Raw genomic sequence first — 22072 nt, 5'->3', positions numbered from 1 at the left:
TTGACCAATAGTGGTTGACCTAGACACTGTCTACCTAGTTATTATCTATCTTCCATACTACACCCGTGACGCTGGTGGCATTTTAAACTAGTACAGGGCTTTGGGATTGTGCAGGGACAGTCAGTCAACGTGCTAAAGATATGAGACAGACTACTGTCATTAGTCTTTATGGGAAAAAGGCAGAAATTACAATTATAAGATGTTTACAGCACACGTATGCCTAAATTGTTTAAATGAGGAAAGTCTCAATTTTATTGGCAGGTATAAAATAATAATGAGTAATAATAAGAATGTGGCCACCTCATGTACTGGCATCAGTATGAGAAACATTCTGTAACAATTGCCAGCTTTCAGGACAAGTTTCTAAATGATCACATAGGATTAGTCTGACAAGATACTAAGCACACAGGACAGCCCTCACTAAGAGAATAGTGTCAGTGGCATTATATCACTAATACAAGACAGAATGACAGGGATACAAGTTTAAAGTGGATTAAATACAATACGATTATTATCTATCAGGCCAATGAGCCACATGAGCTGGGAAATAGTGAAGTGGATCAGTTATGTTCATTTGTAGTTTTAAGTGTGTGTGTGTGTGTGTGTGTGTGTGTGTGTGTGTGTGGGGTGTGGTATGCAAGGTCGAGAGTAACTAGGTCAACCATTATTGGTCGACCGTAACTAGGTCGACAGGTTCTCTAGGTTGACAGGTCAAAAGGTCTACATGAGTTTTTTATGGGTTTTTTTTTGGTGTCGTTTTCTCCGTACAGTGACTGGGAACCCTAATTAGTGCACCGTGTCCCCTCGCATGGCTCGCCAAGCTTCGGGCAAGGTTACTATTCCCAATTGTAATCCGCGTGGATCGTTAAGCATGAAAAAGGTCAAAAATGGGGGAAAAAATTGTGAAAAACTATTGTCGCCCTTTTGACCTGTCGACCTAGAGACCCTGTCGACCTAGTTACTGTCGACCAATAGTGGTCGACCTAGTTACTGTTGACCTAGTGACCGGATTCCGTGTGTGTGTATGTGTGTCATTTGTTTAAGATACTTGTTAATGTACTTTTAAAAAGGACAAATCTGGTGGAAATGTAAAGTTTTATTATAAAAACTGTTCTCCTATATACTCCAACCTCTACAATTACCCAGTATTTTCTATACACACAAGTATACAATATATATTATGTCCATAAGGGACATCTCTTTCGTAATGCCACTCTTGCTGTAACACCTGTATGTAAGCTGGTGTTATAAAGAGGGTGCACTGCACACATACTGCCTTTAGACCAATCTATACTGTATAAGTAGCTGTTATTTAATAGAGAACAGGGAGTATATGGTATAAAAACTGTTCTCCTATATACTCCAACCTCTACAATTACCCAGTATTTTCTATACACACAAGTATACAATATATATTATGTCCATAAGGGACATCTCTTTCGTAATGCCACTCTTGCTGTAACACCTGTATGTAAGCTGGTGTTATAAAGAGGGTGCACTGTACACATACTGCCTTTAGACCAATCTATACTGTATAAGTAGCTGTTATTTAATAGAGAACAGGGACTATGGTGACTACAGTGCTACAGTGAAACTATATAGTACATCCCAACAACACTGGCTAAAGGAACTGCAATAAGGTTGTGCAGTACATGGCTTAAAAGAGCTGTATGCATGAATTACAATCAGTTGTAATATTTATTTAAAAAAAAATCCCCTAAATAAAAAGTGACAAAGCATTTTGTTTCCAGAAAATCTCACATTTTAAGCTGAGCACCATTCATCATACATACATACATACATACTTAACAGAAGTGAAGATATATAATCACTCATATGGGCCGCATTAAATTAGTCACGTACTTATGCAGTGACTGGGGGTATTCAATTGCAGCCTGCAGCAGGCATCGGACTACATTTGATACAAAGTTCTATTTGAGCCTCAAGGAAGTTCGAACAGAAATCCACAATAAATAGGGCTTTCTGAACTTCTCGCGGGTCCCATGAACGGGTTAACCCAATGCTCCGGTCACTTATTCCAGAATCTATAACTTAACGCACGTTAGCCTATAGATTCCCTAGTGAGTTACAACTGAATAGCTCTGCGTGTTAATGTCCAAGGCTACACGCACTTTTCCTTGTGCAACTAGCTGATTCCGGACTATAAAGTCAGCTGAAGCATGACCAGCCCCATTTATAATCTGTGTTACACTCATTACTGTACCTTCAAAGAGGGAATATGGTCTGTCGGGGATTCTGCAGCCGTGTTTGCCATAATCTAAACACCATTCTGCAAACTAAAAATCAAATAAAGTATTAAAACACACATTTAGGTACAGTTATGACAATAAAAAAAAATCATCATCAAAACTGGGCTGATTGGTTGATTTGGATTAAAGCACCTTTGGTGAATAGTTATTTGGTACCAATAATGGCAACAGTCCAATATAATACAGGTTGAGTATACCTTATTGAAAATGCTTGGGACAAGAACTATTTTGGATATCGTATTTTTCCGTATTTTGGAATAATTGCATACCATAATGAGATATCATGGCGATGGGACCCAAGTCTAAGAACAGACAATATTTTTTATAACGTTGTGCAATAAACAAAGTGTGTGTACATTCACACAATTCATTTATGTTTGATATACACCTTATACACACAGCCTGAAGGTAATTTAATACAATATTTTTAATAACTTTGTGTATTAAATTTTTTTTGTGTACATTGAGCCATCAGAAAATAAAGGTTTTACTATCTCACTCAAAAAAATCTGTATTTCGGAATATTTGGATATGGGATACTCAACCTGTAAAATATTATAATCCAGTTTGTGCACCTACTGTCACATTATGCTAATATATACACACACAATGGATACCTTTATATGAAATGCAAGCTAGAAAGAGGTTCAGTGTTATCATCTTTCTGTGAGCGGGTGGTCTTCAGTATGCCGAATGTCGGGATCCCGGCGCACGGTATACCGGCGCCGGAATCCCGACATCCGGCATGTATTCTCCCTCGTGGGGGGGTCCACGACCCCCCTGGAGGGAGAATAAAATAGCGTGGCGCGCGCAACGTGTCATCGTGCCCGCAGCGAGCCCGCAAGGGGCTCATTTGCACTCGCCACGCTGTCGGTATGCCGGCGCCGGTATGCTGGTCGCCGGGAGCCCAGCCGCCGGCATACCATACTACACCCCTATGAGCTAGCACGTTCACAAAAAACAAAACAAAAAAAAAATACATCAAAGTCAAAATTCTCCAATATAGGATGTTTATACAGGTTGAGTCTCTCATATCCAATATGCTTGGGCCCAGAAGTATTTTGGATATCGGATGTGTCCATAGTTTGGAATATTTGCACATAATGAGATATCTTGGGGATGGGAGTCAAGTCTAAACACAGAATGCATCTAGAGGGGGGTAATTCAGACCTTGTGTACATGAAACCATCAGAAAGCAAAGGTGTCTGTCTCAGTCATGCTTAAAAGATCCCTTATTTGGGAATTTTGGATATGGGAGACGCAACCTGCAATAGCACCAACAAGAAAATAAGAATTTACTTACCGATAATTCTATTTCTCGTAGTCCGTAGTGGATGCTGGGAACTCCGTAAGGACCATGGGGAATAGCGGCTCCGCAGGAGACTGGGCACAAAAAGAAAGCTTTAGGATTACCTGGTGTGCACTGGCTCCTCCCCCTATGACCCTCCTCTAAGCCTCAGTTAGGATACTGTGCCCGGACGAGCGTACACAATAAGGAAGGATTTTTGAATCCCGGGTAAGACTCATACCAGCCACACCAATCACACCGTACAACTTGTGATACAAAACCCAGTTAACAGCATGATAACAGAGGAGCCTCTGAATAGATGGCTCACAACAAGAACCCGATTAGTTAACAATAACTATGTACAAGTATTGCAGACAATCCGCACTTGGGATGGGCGCCCACCATCCACTACGGACTACGAGAAATAGAATTATCGGTAAGTAAATTCTTATTTTCTCTGACGTCCTAGTGGATGCTGGGAACTCCGTAAGGACCATGGGGATTATACCAAAGCTCCCAAACGGGCGGGAGAGTGCGGATGACTCTACAGCACCGAATGAGAAAACTCAAGGTCCTCCTCAGCCAGAGTGTCAAATTTGTAAAATTTTACAAAAGGTATTTGACCCTGACCAAGTAGCAGCTCGGCAAAGTTGTAAAGCCGAGACCCCTCGGGCAGCCGCCCAGGATGAGCCCACCTTCCTTGTGGAGTGGGCTTTTACAGATTTTGGCTGTGGCAGGCCTGCCACAGAATGCGCAAGCTGAATTGTATTACAAATCCAGCGAGCAATAGTCTGCCTAGAAGCAGGAGCACCCAGCTTGTTGGGTGCGTACAGGATAAACAGCGAGTCAGATTTTCTGACTCCAGCCGTCCTGGAAATATATATTTTCAGGGCCCTGACAACGTCTAGCAACTTGCAGTCCTCCAAGTCCCTAGTAGCCGCAGGCACCACAATAGGCTGGTTCAGGTGAAACGCTGACACCACCTTAGGGAGAAACTGAGGACGAGTCCTCAATTCCGCCCTGTCCGAAATGGAAAATCAGATAAGGGCTTTTACAGGATAAAGCCGCCAATTCCGACACGCGCCTGGCCGAAGCCAGGGCCAACAGCATGACCACTTTCCACGTGAGATATTTTAAATCCACAGATTTAAGTGGTTCAAACCAATGTGATTTTAGGAACCCCAAAACTACATTGAGATCCCAAGGTGCCACTGGAGGCACAAAAGGAGGCTGTATATGCAGCACCCCCTTGACAAACGTCTGAACTTCAGGAACTGAAGCCAGTTCTTTCTGGAAGAAAATCGACAGGGCCGAAATCTGAACCTTAATGGATCCCAATTTGAGGCCCATAGACACTCCTGTTTGCAGGAAATGCAGGAATCGACCCAGTTGAAATTCCTCCGTCGGGGCCTTCCTGGCCTCGCACCACGCAACATATTTTCGCCAAATGCGGTGATAATGCTTTGCGGTTACATCCTTTCTGGCTTTTATCAAAGTAGGGATGACTTCTTCTGGAATGCCTTTTTCCTTCAGGATCCGGTGTTCAACCGCCATGCCGTCAAACGCAGCCGCGGTAAATCTTGGAACAGACAGGGTCCCTGCTGGAGCAGGTCCCTTCTTAGAGGTATGAGCGGCAGAGGAGGGAACACATAAACCGACTGGTACACCCACGGCGTTACCAGGGCGTCCACAGCTATCGCCTGAGGGTCCCTTGACCTGGCGCAATAACTTTTTAGTTTTTTGTTGAGGCGGGACGCCATCATGTCCACCTTTGGTTTTTCCCAACGGCTTACAATCATGTGGAAAACCTCCGGGTGAAGTCCCCACTCTCCCGGGTGGAGGTCGTGTCTGCTGAGGAAGTCTGCTTCCCAGTTGTCCACTCCCGGAATAAACACTGCTGACAGTGCTATCACATGATTTTCCGCCCATCGGAGAATCCTTGCAGCTTCTGCCATTGCCCTCCTGCTTCTTGTGCCGCCCTGTCTGTTTACGTGGGCGACCGCCGTGATGTTGTCCGACTGGATCAACACCGGCTGGTCCTGAAGCAGAGGTCTCGCTTGGCTTAGGGCATTGTAAATGGCCCTTAGCTCCAGGATATTTATGTGAAGTGAGGTCTCCAGGTTTGACCACACTCCCTGGAAATTTCTTCCCTGTGTGACTGCTCCCCAGCCTCGAAGGCTGGCATCCGTGGTCACCAGGACCCAGTCCTGAATGCCGAATCTGCGGCCCTCTAAAAGATGGGCACTCTGCAACCACCACAGGAGAGACACCCTTGTCCTTGGTGACAGGGTTATCCTCTGATGCATCTGAAGATGCGATCCGGACCATTTGTCCAGCAGGTCCCGAATGGAATTGCTTCGTAAGAAGCCACCATTTTTCCCAGGACCCTTGTGCATTGATGCACCGATACTTGACCTGGTTTTAGGAGGTTTCTGACTAGATCGGATAACTCCCTGGCTTTCTCCTCCAGGAGAAATACCTTTTTCTGGACTGTGTCCAGAATCATCCCTAGGAACAGAAGACGTGTCGTCGGGATCAGCTGCGATTTTGGAATATTGAGAATCCAACCGTGCTGTCGTAACACTTCTTGAGACAGTGCTACCCCGACTACCAACTGTTCCCTGGATCTCGCCCTTATCAGGAGATCGTCCAAGTACGGGATAATTAAAACTCCCTTCCTTCGAAGGAGTATCATCATTTCGGCCATTACCTTGGTAAAGACCCGCGGTGCCGTGGACAATCCAAACGGCAGCGTTTGGAACTGATAGTGGCAGTTCTGTACCACAAACCTGAGGTACCCTTGGTGAGAAGGGTAAATTGGGACATGCAGGTAAGCATCCTTGATGTCCAGAGACACCATATAATCCCCTTCCTCCAGGCTCGAGATAACCGCTCTGAGTGACTCCATCTTGAATTTGAACTTCTTTATGTAAGTGTTCAATGACTTTAGATTTAAAATGGGTCTCACCGAGCCGTCCGGCTTCGGTACCACAAACATTGTGGAATAATACCCCTTTCCTTGTTGCAGAAGGGGTACCTTGATTATCACCTGCTGGGAATACAGCTTGTGGATAGCTTCTAATACCGCCTCCCTGTCGGAAGGAGTCGTCGGTAAGGCAGACTTTAGGAAACGGCGAGCGGGAGACATCTCGAATTCCAATTTGTACCCCTGAGATACTACCTGAAGGATCCAGGGATCTACTTGTGAGCGAGCCCACTGTGCGCTGAAATTCTTGAGACGGGCCCCCACCGTACCTGAGTCCGCCTGTAGAGCCCCAGCGTCATGCTGAGGACTTGGCGGAAGCGGGGGAGGACTTCTGTTCCTGGGAACTGGCTGTTTGCTGCAGCCTTTTTCCTCTCCCTCTGCCACGGGGCAGAAAAGAGGAGCCTTTTGCCCGCTTGCCCTTATGGGGCCGAAAGGACTGCGCATGATAATACGATGTCTTCTTTTGCTGAGAGGCGACCTGGGGTAAAAAACGTGGATTTCCCAGCAGTTGCCGTGGAAACCAGGTCCGACAGACCTACCCCAAATAACTCCTCCCCTTTATAAGGCAATACTTCCATATGCCTTTTAGAATCGGCATCACCTGACCACTGCCGAGTCCATAACCCCCTTCTGGCGGAAATGGACATAGCACTTACTCTTGATGCCAGTCAGCAAATATCCCTCTGTGCATCACGCATGTATAAAAATGCATCTTTTAAATGCTCTACAGTCAGTAATATACTGTCCCTATCCAGGGTATCAATATTGTCTGTCAGGGAGTCTGACCAAGCCACCCCAGCACTGCACATCCAGGCTGAGGCGATTGCTGGTCGCAGTATAACACCAGTGTGTGTGTATATACACTTCAGGATAGTCTCCTGCTTTCTGTCAGCAGGATCCTTAAGGGCGGCCGTATCCGGAGACGGTAGTGCCACCTGTTTGGACAAGCGTGTGAGCGCTTTATCTACCCTAGGGGGAGTTTCCCAACGCGCCCTATCCTCTGGCGGGAAAGGGTACATTGCCAATAACTTCCTAGGAATTATTTGTTTTTTATCAGGGGAAACCCACGCTTCATCACACACTTCATTTAATTCCTCAGATGCAGGAAAAACTACAGGTAGTTTTTTCTCACCAAACATAATACCCTTTTTAGTGGTACTTGTGGTATTGTCAGAAATGTGTAAAACATTTTTCATTGCCTCAATCATGTAACGTGTGGCCCTACTGGAAGTTACATTTGTCTCCTCGTCGTCGACACTGGAGTCAGCATCCGTGTCGACGTCTGTATCTGTCATCTGAGGTAGCGGGCGTTTTAGAGCCCCTGATGGCCCTTGAGACGCCTGGACAGGCACAAGCTGAGAAGCCGGCTGTCCCATGTCATCAAACTTCTTATGTAAAGAGTTGACACTTTCACGTAATTCCTTCCATAAGCCCATCCACTCAGGTGTCGACCCCCTAGGGGGTGACATCTCCACTACAGGCAATTGCTCCGCCTCCACATCATTTTCCTCTTCATACATGTCGACACAGCCGTACCGACACACAGCACACACACCGGGAATGCTCTGAAAGAGGACAGGACCCCCCTAGCCCTTTGGGGAGACAGAGGGAGAGTATGCCAGCACACACCAGAGCGCTATATATACACAGGGATATCACTATATAGAGTGTTTTCCCTTATAGCTGCTGTTTTCTGTAATACTGCGCCTAATTAGTGCCCCCCCTTTCTTTGTTACCCTTTTCTGTAGTGCAGGACTGCAGGGGAGAGTCAGGGAGACGTCCTTCCAGCGGAGCTGTGAGGGAAAATGGCGCCAGTGTGCTGAGAGATAGCTCCGCCCCCTTTTCGGCTGACTTTTCTCCCGCTTTTTTGTAAAATCTGGCAGGGGTTAATGTACATCCATATAGCCCTGGGGGCTATATGTGATGTATTTTTGCCAGCCAAGGTGTTAATATTGCTGCTCAGGGCGCCCCCCCCCCAGCGCCCTGCACCCATCAGTGACCGCAGTGTGAGGTGTGCATGAGGAGCAATGGCGCACAGCTGCAGTGCTGTGCGCTACCTTGATGAAGACTGATGTCTTCTGCCGCCGATTTTCCGGACCTCTTCTTGCTTCTGGCTCTGTAAGGGGGCCGGCGGCGCGGCTCTGGGACCGGACTCCGAGGCTGGGCCTGTGTTCGATCCCTCTGGAGCTAATGGTGTCCAGTAGCCTAAGAAGCCCAAGCTGGCTGCAAGCAGGCAGGTTCGCTTCTTCTCCCCTTAGTCCCTCGATGCAGTGAGCCTGTTGCCAGCAGGTCTCACTGAAAATAAAAAACCTAAAACTAACTTTTTTCTAAGAAGCTCAGGAGAGCCCCCTAGATTGCACCCTGCTCGGTCGGGCACAAAAATCTAACTGAGGCTTGGAGGAGGGTCATAGGGGGAGGAGCCAGTGCACACCAGGTAGTCCTAAAGCTTTCTTTTTGTGCCCAGTCTCCTGCGGAGCCGCTATTCCCCATGGTCCTTACGGAGTTCCCAGCATCCACTAGGACGTCAGAGAAATTAAGGAAATTGTACACTGCATCCAGCACATTATTCATGTCTTCTTGTGTCTAGCCTTCCCTTTTTAAGTAGATATGAGCGGGTTCGGTTTTACTCGGTTTTACTCGGTTCTCAAAACGGCATCTAATTGGCTCACGGATGTCACGTGTTTTGGATAGCCAATAAGATTCGGTTTTGAGAACCGAGTAAAACCGAGTAAAACCGAATCCGCTCATCTCTATTTTTAAGGGCTAGTAGCTGAAGGGAAATAGGTTGCATTTTTAAAACCATGGTACTAGCTGTGAATAGGTTAATGCAACTCAATTTCAAAGAGTGACTACAAAAGCAGGAATGTTTCAGACCTAAATGAACCATGAAGATCTGGATTTCCCCAAAGAGTTATTGCCTTGATCATAAAATATATTGTAACAACTCTGAGATGCCATTTACATCTGCCAGGCAGCCGTGAAATGCTTCAGAGCAGCAAAACATTTAGATACTCATTACTAGTTGGGGAATCTGGGTGCTGGAGGAACTACAGGTCAAGTGCATCAGGCTTTTAGGACTAGAACATAAAAGCAAATGGAAAAAAGTGAAACAAATAAATAACGTAGTATAATCCAAGGAAAAGCAGGGGATTGTAAGTACATTAATGCACCGCCAGTGCTAACAATTTGTCACATACAGGTCTATGTAAATCACAATGCACAAACATGAAACTTCCATAAAATACCCTTTGTCATACATAGTCTAATGAAACTGCCAGTGCAAGTATAATGCTTATTTTCCTTTAATGACACCATTTGTAGGGTGTGTATCTATTGGTAAAATGCTGTGGTGATGCCACCATTACCTTGCAAGCTCTGTAGAGATACTTCTTGTCCTGGGTGTGGTTATAGAGATATAAGAACGCGTATCCATTTCCTGAGGTTCCATGACAGATGCCATATCCCTTTCTTAGGAGGCCCCTCTGCCAAATGACATCATTGCACTCTATGGCATCTTTCAAGTACTTCTCTTCTTTGAAAAGCTAAAAGCAAAAATATTTTAGGAAAAACACTACCTGGGGCTGAGAAAGACCACAGAGAGTGGTAACATGGCAGCTGCAGAGTAAGTGGTTTTACTGCGCAAAGAACAGGGAAGCTCAACGGGAATCTTTTGGAAAGAGAATGGCCAAGCAGGGTGGATGCATCAAGGAGACAAAAATAAATTAAGCACTTACATTGTAATAAGAGAACTTCCGTTACCCAGCAGTTTCCACATGGTCACTGGCAGTTCACAGATGCTTAAATTGGCTCTGATGTCCTAGACCAGGAGTTTGTAGGGTGTGCCCCCCACCCCCCCCCCCCCAGCTGCAGTGGAAATACACAGCCCAGCTCTCATGCCACTATTTTAGCATGTCCTAAACCTAAACTGTGGCATGGTATGTGGGGATGTGTAGTTCCACAGCAGCTGGAGTGCCACAACTTGCCTATCACAGGCTTAAGCTATCCCATTTTGAAGTTGCCTACACGTGGTCACACAGCTGTCGGCTGTGCTGCTTGTCTGTGCGTGCCGGCTTGAAAAACAAAATTGCTCCTGATATCTAATTTTTTTTTATTTTTTTTTTTAGGAATTCAGATAAAATATTAATTACAGTCTAACAGTCTAATGATAGGTCTGTGTTCAGATAGTCAAAATGTGTATGTCAGCTGCTGTGGTACACATTGTAGAAAAACTCAATCCAGTCAGAAATACTAATCTCAATAGAATAGGACTGGCCAATCGTGTCCTTGTAGTCTTGCACTGTGTGCTACAGCAGCTGCTTTGATTTAAACATTGCAGCTCTGGGCTTCGTGTAATGTGGCCCTGGGGGACACCGCCTTTCATTCGCTACAGCCAGGGGAGACATGATTTTGAAAGGAAGGGTTATCCAAAGGTGGAGTTCCATTCTAATAATAATACATTTATTCTAGACCTGAGAGCCCACCATATGACTGATTAACTGGATATAAATTGTATCCTTCGTTTCTGCTGTCTTGCAGCCATACATAAAACATCAACTGTAGTAAAAAGGAAAAAGAGGTATGATCAAAGGCGCCCAAAACTAAAAAAGGGAAATGGGAGGGAATACGACATGAACAAAATAAATGATTAAATTAGATTAAACAAGGAATACGACATGAGCAAGATGAATGAATGAAATTAATTTCAACAATACTTTGTGTATTCTTCAAGCGGGTCTCAATCAAAACGTCCGTCTATGTTGGGAATCCTCCATGGATATGTAAGAACAGAAAACAATAACAAAAAAACCAATGTGTAGTAGGTTTAAAAAAGTCTGTATAAAGATGGTGTCCAGAAGATGGAGCCCTAGTGAATGGGGAACTTGATAGCAGAAAGGACAGGGTCTCACCACCAATTCTTTCAAGATTAAGGACGTACCAAAACTCACAATAAGAGAGATGGGGAAAAGCACATAAAGGTATCTTTTCTTTTTCTGATCAATAAAAGGTACAGCGTACCTCACTCACATGTACAGCAGAAGATTTCCTCATATAACGGTATCTTTTAGAAACAGGTCCAACGGATTCAATTTCAATAAAAATGTTTCTTTTTATTAATTGACAAAAGCCAATTTAAAAATAAAATAAAATACAATAAGCCAATACAAAAACCTTATTTGTGTGGTAACAACGGGGGTATGGGGAGAGAGTGTTACTAAACTCCAAAAACAAGAGGGTGGTCCGGAATCCCCCCTTGTAAATGAACCCCCCGTGTACCTTACAAATGGTTAAAGATGATCAGGCTTAGGTCAATAAAATGAAAATCCACTCTCAGCATGCACCAACGCCGTTTCAACCCTAAGGTCTTTTTCAAGGTGTGTGAGCTGAGAGGGGAGAGGAGCTATTTATCCTGTGGGACAGGAAGTGGGAGATTTGCAAGGCATGATGGTCATGAAAATAACTCTGCTGTATTAGAATTGACAGTTTTCAAATAAATTTTCAAATAAATTTAAAATGTTGGTTGAACTTAAACAATAATGGATATTGAGGAAGACAATTTACAGAGATTAGAGAATGGTTCATGGTGGGATAGGCTATAGCATGCGCTGGACCGGAAATGGCCGTGGTCCGCGATGCGTTCCACCTGAAACCGGAAGTTGCGCTGGACCGGAAGTGGCCGCGGTCCGCGATGCGTTCCACCTAAAACCGGAAGTACGACAATGCGTTCCACCGGGTCTGGAAGTGCGGCTAAGCGTTCCACACCTCCGGAACGATATTCTATTATAGAGTATGAAGTGTACTGTGGATAAATTAAGTATGGGGCCAAGTTAGAAATAATGTGGTTAAACTCAATAATCATAACTAACCAGAAATAGATATTCTATACATGTCAGAATTGTACATTTCAGGTATAATAACAATAAATCAAACAAAAATCATTGGAATGAAGAACAAATCATAATTATTATAAAACAATAGTGGTGCATATTTGCATAAATTGCATATATTTACATGAATTTTTTCTTCACTATCAAGAATATAGAGAGAGCAAAAAAGATCACAAGAACCATTTTAATTCAAAATCGGAATTAAGGCCTGCTGGTATAAGTGTGTTTAATTTAAAGATCCACCGCATCTCTGCTTTAGCGAGGCTCCCCTCTGTGTCTCTATCTTTCCAAGTGGCTCTTACATGTTGTATACCAATGAATGAAATAATATGGGAACTAGAGGAATTGTGTTTTTTTAAATTCTAACGGTACCTATCAAAAATTACGCACTGATCCAACATTGAAAATCAAGAATAATTATGTCAAACTCATCAATAAGTATCTTGAAAAAGGGGTTCTAAGCAGAAGGGAGTTTGAATTTTTGAACATCCAACATCCCAAAACCCCCACCATCTACACTTTGCCCAAAATCCATAAGAATTCAGAAAAGCCCCCAGGACGTCCGATCATTTCTGGAACTGGCAGCCTCACCACCAATCTCTCTGAGATGGTGGATTTTTTTCTTCAAACAGTAGTAATCAAAGGGAAATCTTATTTGAAAGACACCACTGACGTAATCAATAAGCTTAAAGATATACAGTGGAATGAAAACTATTATTTGGTAACAGCAGATGTAACTTCTTTATACACTATTATTGAGCATAAGGCAGGTATTGAAGCAACAAAATGGCACCTGGAAAGAACCTCCATGACCACCGATAGAATTGAATTCATCATAGAAAGCATCTTGTTTATTTTGGAGAATAATTTCTTCTTTTTTCAGGGAGATTATTTTCTCCAGAAGGTCGGCACCGCAATGGGCACCAAGTTCGCACCGAGCTATGCAAATTTATTCATGGCAAGATGGGAGGAGGACACAATTTGGAATGGTTCTCTGGCCGATGCGAACTTGGTGTCCTGGTGCCGATACATTGACGATATTCTCTTTATTTGGAGAGGAGATCGTTCGGAGCTAGATAATTTTTGTTCCTCCCTAAATTCCAACCTTCTGAACATTCAACTAACCTTTACCATTAGTCAGGAAAGTATCAACTTCCTTGATTTGACTATTTTTATTAAAGATAACAATATACTCACCAAAGGGTATTCAAAACCAACTGATTGCAATAGTTTAATTCCATACAACAGTCAACACCACCCCAATTGGTTAAAGGGCATCCCTAAAGGACAGTTCATACGATTAAAAAGGAATTGTAGTGATAAATGTGATTATCAGATTCAAAAGAACATCATGAAAAATAAGTTTTTAGACAAAGGCTACGACAAAGCATTATTAGAAAAAGCTGAATGTGAGGTGGAAAATATTGAAAGGAAGGACATCCTGGAACCACACCGCATAAACAAGGAAAATAATAGTGAACTTGCCTTCATCTCTGGATTTAGCTCTGATTACAAAAAACAAGAGCAGATCATCAAAAGGCACTGGCATCTACTACAAAGGGATCCCGTTTTAAGGAATATAATACCTGATAAACCTAAGTTCATATACAGAAGAAGTAATAATCTCAAAAATTCCTTGGTTAAAAGTTCCCTTCCTTTTGAACCCCGTAATCCCATCCGGACAAAAGGATTCCACCGATGTGGGACCTGTTTAGTTTGCAGGTCTATACCAGCGACGACCTCGAAATACACTGAATTTATTCATAATAACAAAAAATATCTCATAAACGACTTCATCACTTGCCACACTACAAATGTGGTATACTACATTAAATGTAGTTGTGGTTTAGTTTATATAGGAAGAACAGGAAGATCACTTATGACACGTCTCGCTGAGCATTTACGAAACATTAAAAAAGGGGTAATCACCCACACATTGTCCGAACATTTTTTAAAAAAACACAATTCCTCTAGTTCCCATATTATTTCATTCATTGGTATACAACATGTAAGAGCCACTTGGAAAGATAGAGACACAGAGGGGAGCCTCGCTAAAGCAGAGATGCGGTGGATCTTTAAATTAAACACACTTATACCAGCAGGCCTTAATTCCGATTTTGAATTAAAATGGTTCTTGTGATCTTTTTTGCTCTCTCTATATTCTTGATAGTGAAGAAAAAATTCATGTAAATATATGCAATTTATGCAAATATGCACCACTATTGTTTTATAATAATTATGATTTGTTCTTCATTCCAATGATTTTTGTTTGATTTATTGTTATTATACCTGAAATGTACAATTCTGACATGTATAGAATATCTATTTCTGGTTAGTTATGATTATTGAGTTTAACCACATTATTTCTAACTTGGCCCCATACTTAATTTATCCACAGTACACTTCATACTCTATAATAGAATATCGTTCCGGAGGTGTGGAACGCTTAGCCGCACTTCCAGACCCGGTGGAACGCATTGTCGTACTTCCGGTTTTAGGTGGAACGCATCGCGGACCGCGGCCACTTCCGGTCCAGCGCAACTTCCGGTTTCAGGTGGAACGCATCGCGGACCACGGCCATTTCCGGTCCAGCGCATGCTATAGCCTATCCCACCATGAACCATTCTCTAATCTCTGTAAATTGTCTTCCTCAATATCCATTATTGTTTAAGTTCAACCAACATTTTAAATTTATTTGAAAATTTATTTGAAAACTGTCAATTCTAATACAGCAGAGTTATTTTCATGACCATCATGCCTTGCAAATCTCCCACTTCCTGTCCCACAGGATAAATAGCTCCTCTCCCCTCTCAGCTCACACACCTTGAAAAAGACCTTAGGGTTGAAACGGCGTTGGTGCATGCTGAGAGTGGATTTTCATTTTATTGACCTAAGCCTGATCATCTTTAACCATTTGTAAGGTACACGGGGGGTTCATTTACAAGGGGGGATTCCGGACCACCCTCTTGTTTTTGGAGTTTAGTAACACTCTCTCCCCATACCCCCGTTGTTACCACACAAATAAGGTTTTTGTATTGGCTTATTGTATTTTATTTTATTTTTAAATTGGCTTTTGTCAATTAATAAAAAGAAACATTTTTATTGAAATTGAATCCGTTGGACCTGTTTCTAAAAGATACCGTTATATGAGGAAATCTTCTGCTGTACATGTGAGTGAGGTACGCTGTACCTTTTATTGATCAGAAAAAGAAAAGATACCTTTATGTGCTTTTCCCCATCTCTCTTATTGTGAGTTTTGGTACGTCCTTAATCTTGAAAGAATTGGTGGTGAGACCCTGTCCTTTCTGCTATCAAGTTCCCCATTCACTAGGGCTCCATCTTCTGGACACCATCTTTATACAGACTTTTTTAAACCTACTACACATTGGTTTTTTTGTTATTGTTTTCTGTTCTTACATATCCATGGAGGATTCCCAACATAGACGGACGTTTTGATTGAGACCCGCTTGAAGAATACACAAAGTATTGTTGAAATTAATTTCATTCATTCATCTTGCTCATGTCGTATTCCTTGTTTAATCTAATTTAATCATTTATTTTGTTCATGTCGTATTCCCTCCCATTTCCCTTTTTTAGTTTTGGGCGCCTTTGATCATACCTCTTTTTCCTTTTTACTACATTGACCTTTACCTGTGTTTGGGCAGGTATAGGGGTTTGATTGGGCAGACCTTCTTTGCGCCAGAGTTCACTACCCACTTTCTTCATAAAACATCAACTAACTATATTTCAGGGCACAAACCACTCTGACAAAGCCAGGGGTGTCTATAAGAAAGCAGCTTTAAAGAGACAAAGCAGTCTTGCTTAACAATTTTGTACACAAGCACAATTTTGTATAATGTGAGATAATTGCTTTCTGCTCTGCATGAAGAGGCAGAGGATGTGAAGATAATTATAGTCTTCATGGTAGCAGCTAATGAGCTAAATCTGGGTCACTAAACTCAGCTTGGCTGTCACACCAAGAGGAGATGTGCCAAACTGTGGGGAACTGGTTGGCGACTGTGTTAAACTCTCTAACAGGATTTGTTAGACATGGTATAACAAACATCAGAATTTGAATACAGCCATTTGATATATATGCAAGGATTTGTCCTCTTATAAAACAGCTTTTCATAATGAATTGCACTGGAAAGAGAATTAGCAGCAAAAAACAAGTTGTATTTCTTAAAGCTAAAATTCACGTTCTTAGAAGATTATTGATACCGCTAAGCATGGTATGCCATAACGCAGGACCAGTGTAAGATGCCAGCCTGCCCAGTTACAGTACACAATGCCTGTACATTTAGGCAGCATTTTTAGTGTTCATATTCAAAATGTGTCAACTGACTTTATACAAGTATTGACTTTATATTCATGTGTGTCCTTTATCAGATCGGTGGTGTGCTACCTCTGTTTCCTGCAATGCAGAGTATACATATTGTTTGTTTTGTGTAATGTGTGCAAGGCTAAAACGTCTGAAGTTTATTTTCTATAATTATCAAGAGAACAGTCTTATCAAATTAGAATTACCACATTATGTGATGTATTTGAAATAACTTACTGGCGTTGAAATGATGTTACTTTCTGGGTTAAATTTTTTTTGGGGGGATCATTACATTTTTTTCTTCCGATTCTGATTTGTACATGCATCTATGCTCTCCATACACAGTCTCTATATTACATACAGCTGTGCAGTTTTCTACAGTCTACCAGCAACACTCAATGGGGGGAGTTAAATTGTTATCGCCCCTCGATCACGAGTCTACAGTGACAGGAGATCGCAGGGCGATATTCAATTGATGCCTCCTATCACGCTGATCGCGGCCATTAGTGCTGGGTTTAGCCACCCAAAAAGGTCACTTTTCACACATTTCAACTTGCAACCCCCGGTACGTGCGAGTGAAATGTCAGTGCCGGCAGCCAATCATGCCCGAACGGAGCTAGAATTGAAAAGCAAGATGGCAGACACTCATCTATAATAGCCAGACCAGTAAATTTATATTTAAATACACTTTGCTCTTCCAATGCAAAAACACACATAGCCCTTTTATTTTACTCATTAACAAAGGCCACGAGAAGATTATTTATTGCTGCTTCCTGTGGCTTGGTCTGCCCGGAAGCTTTCACACACACCTGGACTCTGAAGATGGCACTTCACACTGGCTCAGCCCTTCCCACTCCAGGCCACATGGATTACGCAAGGAGTGATTGAGTCCAGAGACCCCTCATGCTTCATTAAGGGTTTATTCCAGAGGTTCACAACTTTGTCTAGTCCGAGGGCTGCACTCTGGGTGATCATTGAATGGGGCACAATAAAACGTATGAAATATGTAAAATACACAGGACGATAATCTATTGTATTGCACCCTCCCATCTACAGTGACAGGAGATCGCGGGGAGCAATGATCGCTCCCATAAATATCGTGCTGGGCAGGATCTCAAAACGGGCCACTTTTTGCGCATTTCAACTTCCCCCCCCAAGCTGGAATGGGTGCAGACAAAAAAACAAACAAACGGATTTTATGAGAGAAAAAAAAAAGTTGGTGGTTCTGCCAGAGCTCCAACCAGGGGATGGCATATAATGAAGGTGAGGGTGTCACAGGTTGTGCACGGCTGGTTTATGTGTCTGTGTTTTGCAACACTCTAGAGATTAATAAATGGTTATGGCCATTTTCTTAAGAGGATGGTGTGTGTGTGGAGTACACAACTTAAAATAAGATTTTACTCACCGGTAAATCTATTTCTCGTAGTCCGTAGTGGATGCTGGGAACTCCGTAAGGACCATGGGGAATAGACGGGCTCCGCAGGAGACTGGGCACTCTAAAAGAAAGATTAGGTACTATCTGGTGTGCACTGGCTTCTCCCTCTATGCCCCTCCTCCAGACCTCAGTTAGGATACTGTGCCCGGAAGAGCTGACACAATAAGGAAGGATTTTGAATCCCGGGTAAGACTCATACCAGCCACACCAATCACACCGTATAACTCGTGATACTATACCCAGTTAACAGTATGAAATATAACTGAGCCTCTCAACAGATGGCTCAACAATAACCCTTTAGTTAGGCAATAACTATATACAAGTATTGCAGACAATCCGCACTTGGGATGGGCGCCCAGCATCCACTACGGACTACGAGAAATAGATTTACCGGTGAGTAAAATCTTATTTTCTCTGACGTCCTAGTGAATGCTGGGAACTCCGTAAGGACCATGGGGATTATACCAAAGCTCCCAAACGGGCGGGAGAGTGCGGATGACTCTGCAGCACCGAATGAGAGAACTCCAGGTCCTCCTCAGCCAGGGTATCAAATTTGTAGAATTTAGCAAACGTGTTTGCCCCTGACCAAGTTGCAGCTCGGCAAAGTTGTAAAGCCGAGACCTCTCGGGCAGCCGCCCAAGATGAGCCCACTTTCCTCGTGGAATGGGCTGTTACTGATTTAGGATGCGGCAATCCAGCCGCAGAATGCTCCAGCTGAATTGTGCTACAAATTCAGCGAGCAATAGTCTGCTTAGAAGCAGGAGCACCTATTTTGTTGGGTGCCTACAGGATAAAAAACGAGTCAGTTTTCCTGACTCCAGCCGTCCTGGAAATATAAATTTTTAAGGCCCTGACTACGTCCAGTAACTTGGAATCTTCCAAGTCCCTAGTAGCCGCAGGCACTACAATAGGTTGGTTCAAGTGAAAAGCTGATACCACCTTAGGGAGAAACTGGGGACGAGTCCTCAATTCTGCCCTATTCATATGGAAAATCAGATAAGGGCTTTTACATGACAAAGCCGCCAATTCTGACACACGCCTGGCCGAAGCCAAGGCCAATAACATGACCACTTTCCACGTGAGATATTTCAAATCCACAGTTTTAAGTGGCTCAAACCAATGTGATTTTAAGAAACCCAACACCACGTTGAGATCCCAAGGTGCCACAGAAGGCACAAAAAAGGGGCTGAATATGTAGCACTCCCTTTACAAATGTCTGAACTCCAGGCAGTGAAGCCAGTTCTTTCTGGAAGAAAATCGACAGAGCCGAAATCTGGACCTTAATGGAACCCAATTTTAGGCCCATAGTCACTCCTGACTGTAGGAAGTGCAGAAAACGACCCAGCTGAAATTCCTCTGTTGGGGCCTTCCTGGCCTCACACCACGCAACATATTTTCGCCAAATACGGTGATAATGGTTTGCGGTTACTTCTTTCCTGGCTTTTATCAGCGTAGGAATGACTTCCTCCGGAATGCCCTTTTGCTTTAGGATCCGGAATTCAACCGCCATGCCGTCCAACGCAGCCGCGGTAAGTCTTGGAACAGACAGGGCCCCTGCTGTAGCAGATCCTGTCTGAGCGGTAGAGGCCATGGGTCCTCTGATATTATTTCTTGAAGTTCTGGGTACCAAGCTCTTCTTGGCCCATCCGGAACCACGAGTATCGTTCTTACTCCTCGTTTTCTTATTATTCTCAGTACCTTTGGTATGAGAGGCAGAGGAGGGAATACATAAACCGACTGGTACATCCACGGTGTCACTAGAGCGTCCACAGCTATTGCCTGAGGATCCCTTGACCTGGCGCAATATCTAGTTTTTTGTTTAGGCGGGACGCCATCATGTCCACTGGTGGCCTTTCCCAACGGTTTACCAACAGTTGGAAGACTTCTGGATGAAGTCCCCACTCTCCCGGGTGTCGGTCGTGTCTGCTGAGGAAGTCTGCTTCCCAGTTGTCCACTCCCGGAATGAACACTGCTGACAGTGCTAAGACGTGATTTTCCGTCCATCGGAGAATCCTTGTGGCTTCTGCCATCGCCATCCTGCTTCTTGTGCCACCCTGTCGGTTTACATGGGCGACTGCCGTGATGTTGTCTGATTGGATCAGTACCGGCTGGTTTTGAAGCAGAGGCCTTGCCAGACTTAGGGCATTGTAAATGGCCCTCAGTTCCAGAATATTTATGTGTAGGGACGACTCCTGACGACCAAAGTCCTTGGAAATTTCTTCCCTGTGTGACTGCCCCCCAGCCTCGAAGGCTGGCATCCGTGGTTACCAGGACCCAGTCCTGTATGCCGAATCTGCGGCCCTCTTGAAGATGAGCACTCTGCAGCCACCACAGTAGAGATACCCTGGTCCTTGGAGACAGGGTTATCAGCCGATGCATCTGAAGATGCGATTCCGACCACTTGTCCAAGAGGTCCCACTGAAAGGTTCTTGCATGGAACCTGCCGAATGGAATTTTGCTTCGTAAGAAGCTACCATTTTTCCCAGGACTCGTGTGCAGTGATGCACCGATACCTGTTTTGGTTTCAGGAGGTCTCTGACTAGAGATGACAGCTCCTTGGCTTACTCCTGCGGGAGAAACACTTTTTTTTTTTTTTTCTGTGTCCAGAACCATCCCCAGGAACAGCAGGCGTGTGGTAGGAACCAGCTGTGACTTTGGAATGTATAGAATCCATCCGTGCTGTTGTAGCACTTCCCGAGATAGTGCTACTCCGACCAACAACTGCTCCATGGACCTCGCCTTTATAAGGAGATCGTCCAAGTACGCGATAATTAAAAACTCCCTTTTTTCGAAGGAGTATCATCATTTCTGCCATTACCTTGGTAAAGACCCTCGGTGCCGTGGACAGTCCAAACGGCAGTGTTTGGAATTGGTAATGGCAATCCTGTACCACAAATCTGAGGTACTCCTGGTGAGGATGGTAAATGGGGACATGTAGGTAAGCATCCTTGATGTCCAGGGATACCATGTAATCCCCCTCCTCCAGGCTTGCAATAACCGCCCTGAGCGATTCCATCTTGAACTTGAATTTTTTTATGTATGTGTTCAAGGACTTCAAATTTAAAATGGGTCTCACCGAACCGTCCGGTTTCGGTACCACAAACAGTGTGGAATAGTAACCCCGTCCTTGTTGAAGTAGGGGCACCTTGATTATCACCTGCTGGGAATACAGATTGTGAATTGCCTCTAGCACAGCCTCCCTGCCTGAGGGAGTTGTCGGCAAGGCAGATTTGAGGAAACGGCGGGGGGGAGACGCCTCGAATTCCAGCCTGTACCCCTGAGATACTACTTGAAGGATCCAGGGATCCACCTGTGAGCGAGCCCACTGATCGCTGAAATTTTTGAGGCGGCCCCCCACCGTACCTGGCTACGACTGTGGAGCCCCCGCGTCATGCGGTGGACTCAGAGGAAGCGGGGGAAGAATTTTGATTCTGGGAACTGGCTGACTGGTGCAGCTTTTTCCCTCTTCCCTCGTCTCTGTGCAGAAAGGAAGCGCCTTTGACCCGCTTGCTTTTCTGAAGCCGAAAGGACTGTACCTGATAATACAGTGCTTTCTTAGGCTGTGAGGAAACCTGAGGTAAAAATGTTTCTTCCCAGCTGTTGCTGTGGATACGAGGTCCAAGAGACCATCCCCAAACAATTCCTCACCCTTATAAGGCTCTATGTGCCTTTTAAAGTCATCATCACCTGTCCAGTGTCGGGTCTCTAATACCCTCCTGACAGAATGGCCATTGCATTAATTCTGGATGCCAGCCGGCAAAATATCCCTCTGTGCATCCCTCATATATAAGACGACGACTTATGTTTGCAAAATAGTATCCCTGTTTGACAGGGTTACAGACCACGCTGCAGCAGCACTATCTGCAGGTCTCAGTCTAGTACCTGAG

The 22072-nt window shown here is 44.0% G+C and overlaps 1 protein-coding gene across 1 annotated transcript in view; it reads right to left on the bottom strand.

The window, feature by feature from the left end:
* Positions 1 to 22072, bottom strand: part of LANCL2 (LanC like glutathione S-transferase 2) — a 188527-nt gene that overhangs the window by 1527 nt on the left and 164928 nt on the right. Inside the window, exons 7-8 of the mRNA XM_063922451.1 lie at positions 9910 to 10086; positions 2225 to 2297 (exon numbers count right to left, since the gene is read on the bottom strand). Coding sequence (XP_063778521.1) covers positions 2225 to 2297; positions 9910 to 10086 — 250 coding nt within the window. The remainder of the gene's footprint in view (positions 1 to 2224; positions 2298 to 9909; positions 10087 to 22072) is intronic.

This window comes from Pseudophryne corroboree, chromosome 5, assembly GCF_028390025.1.
Source record: "Pseudophryne corroboree isolate aPseCor3 chromosome 5, aPseCor3.hap2, whole genome shotgun sequence".
NCBI classification, from domain to species: Eukaryota; Metazoa; Chordata; class Amphibia; order Anura; family Myobatrachidae; genus Pseudophryne; species Pseudophryne corroboree.
This window is presented reverse-complemented; position numbering and strand designations above follow the sequence as displayed.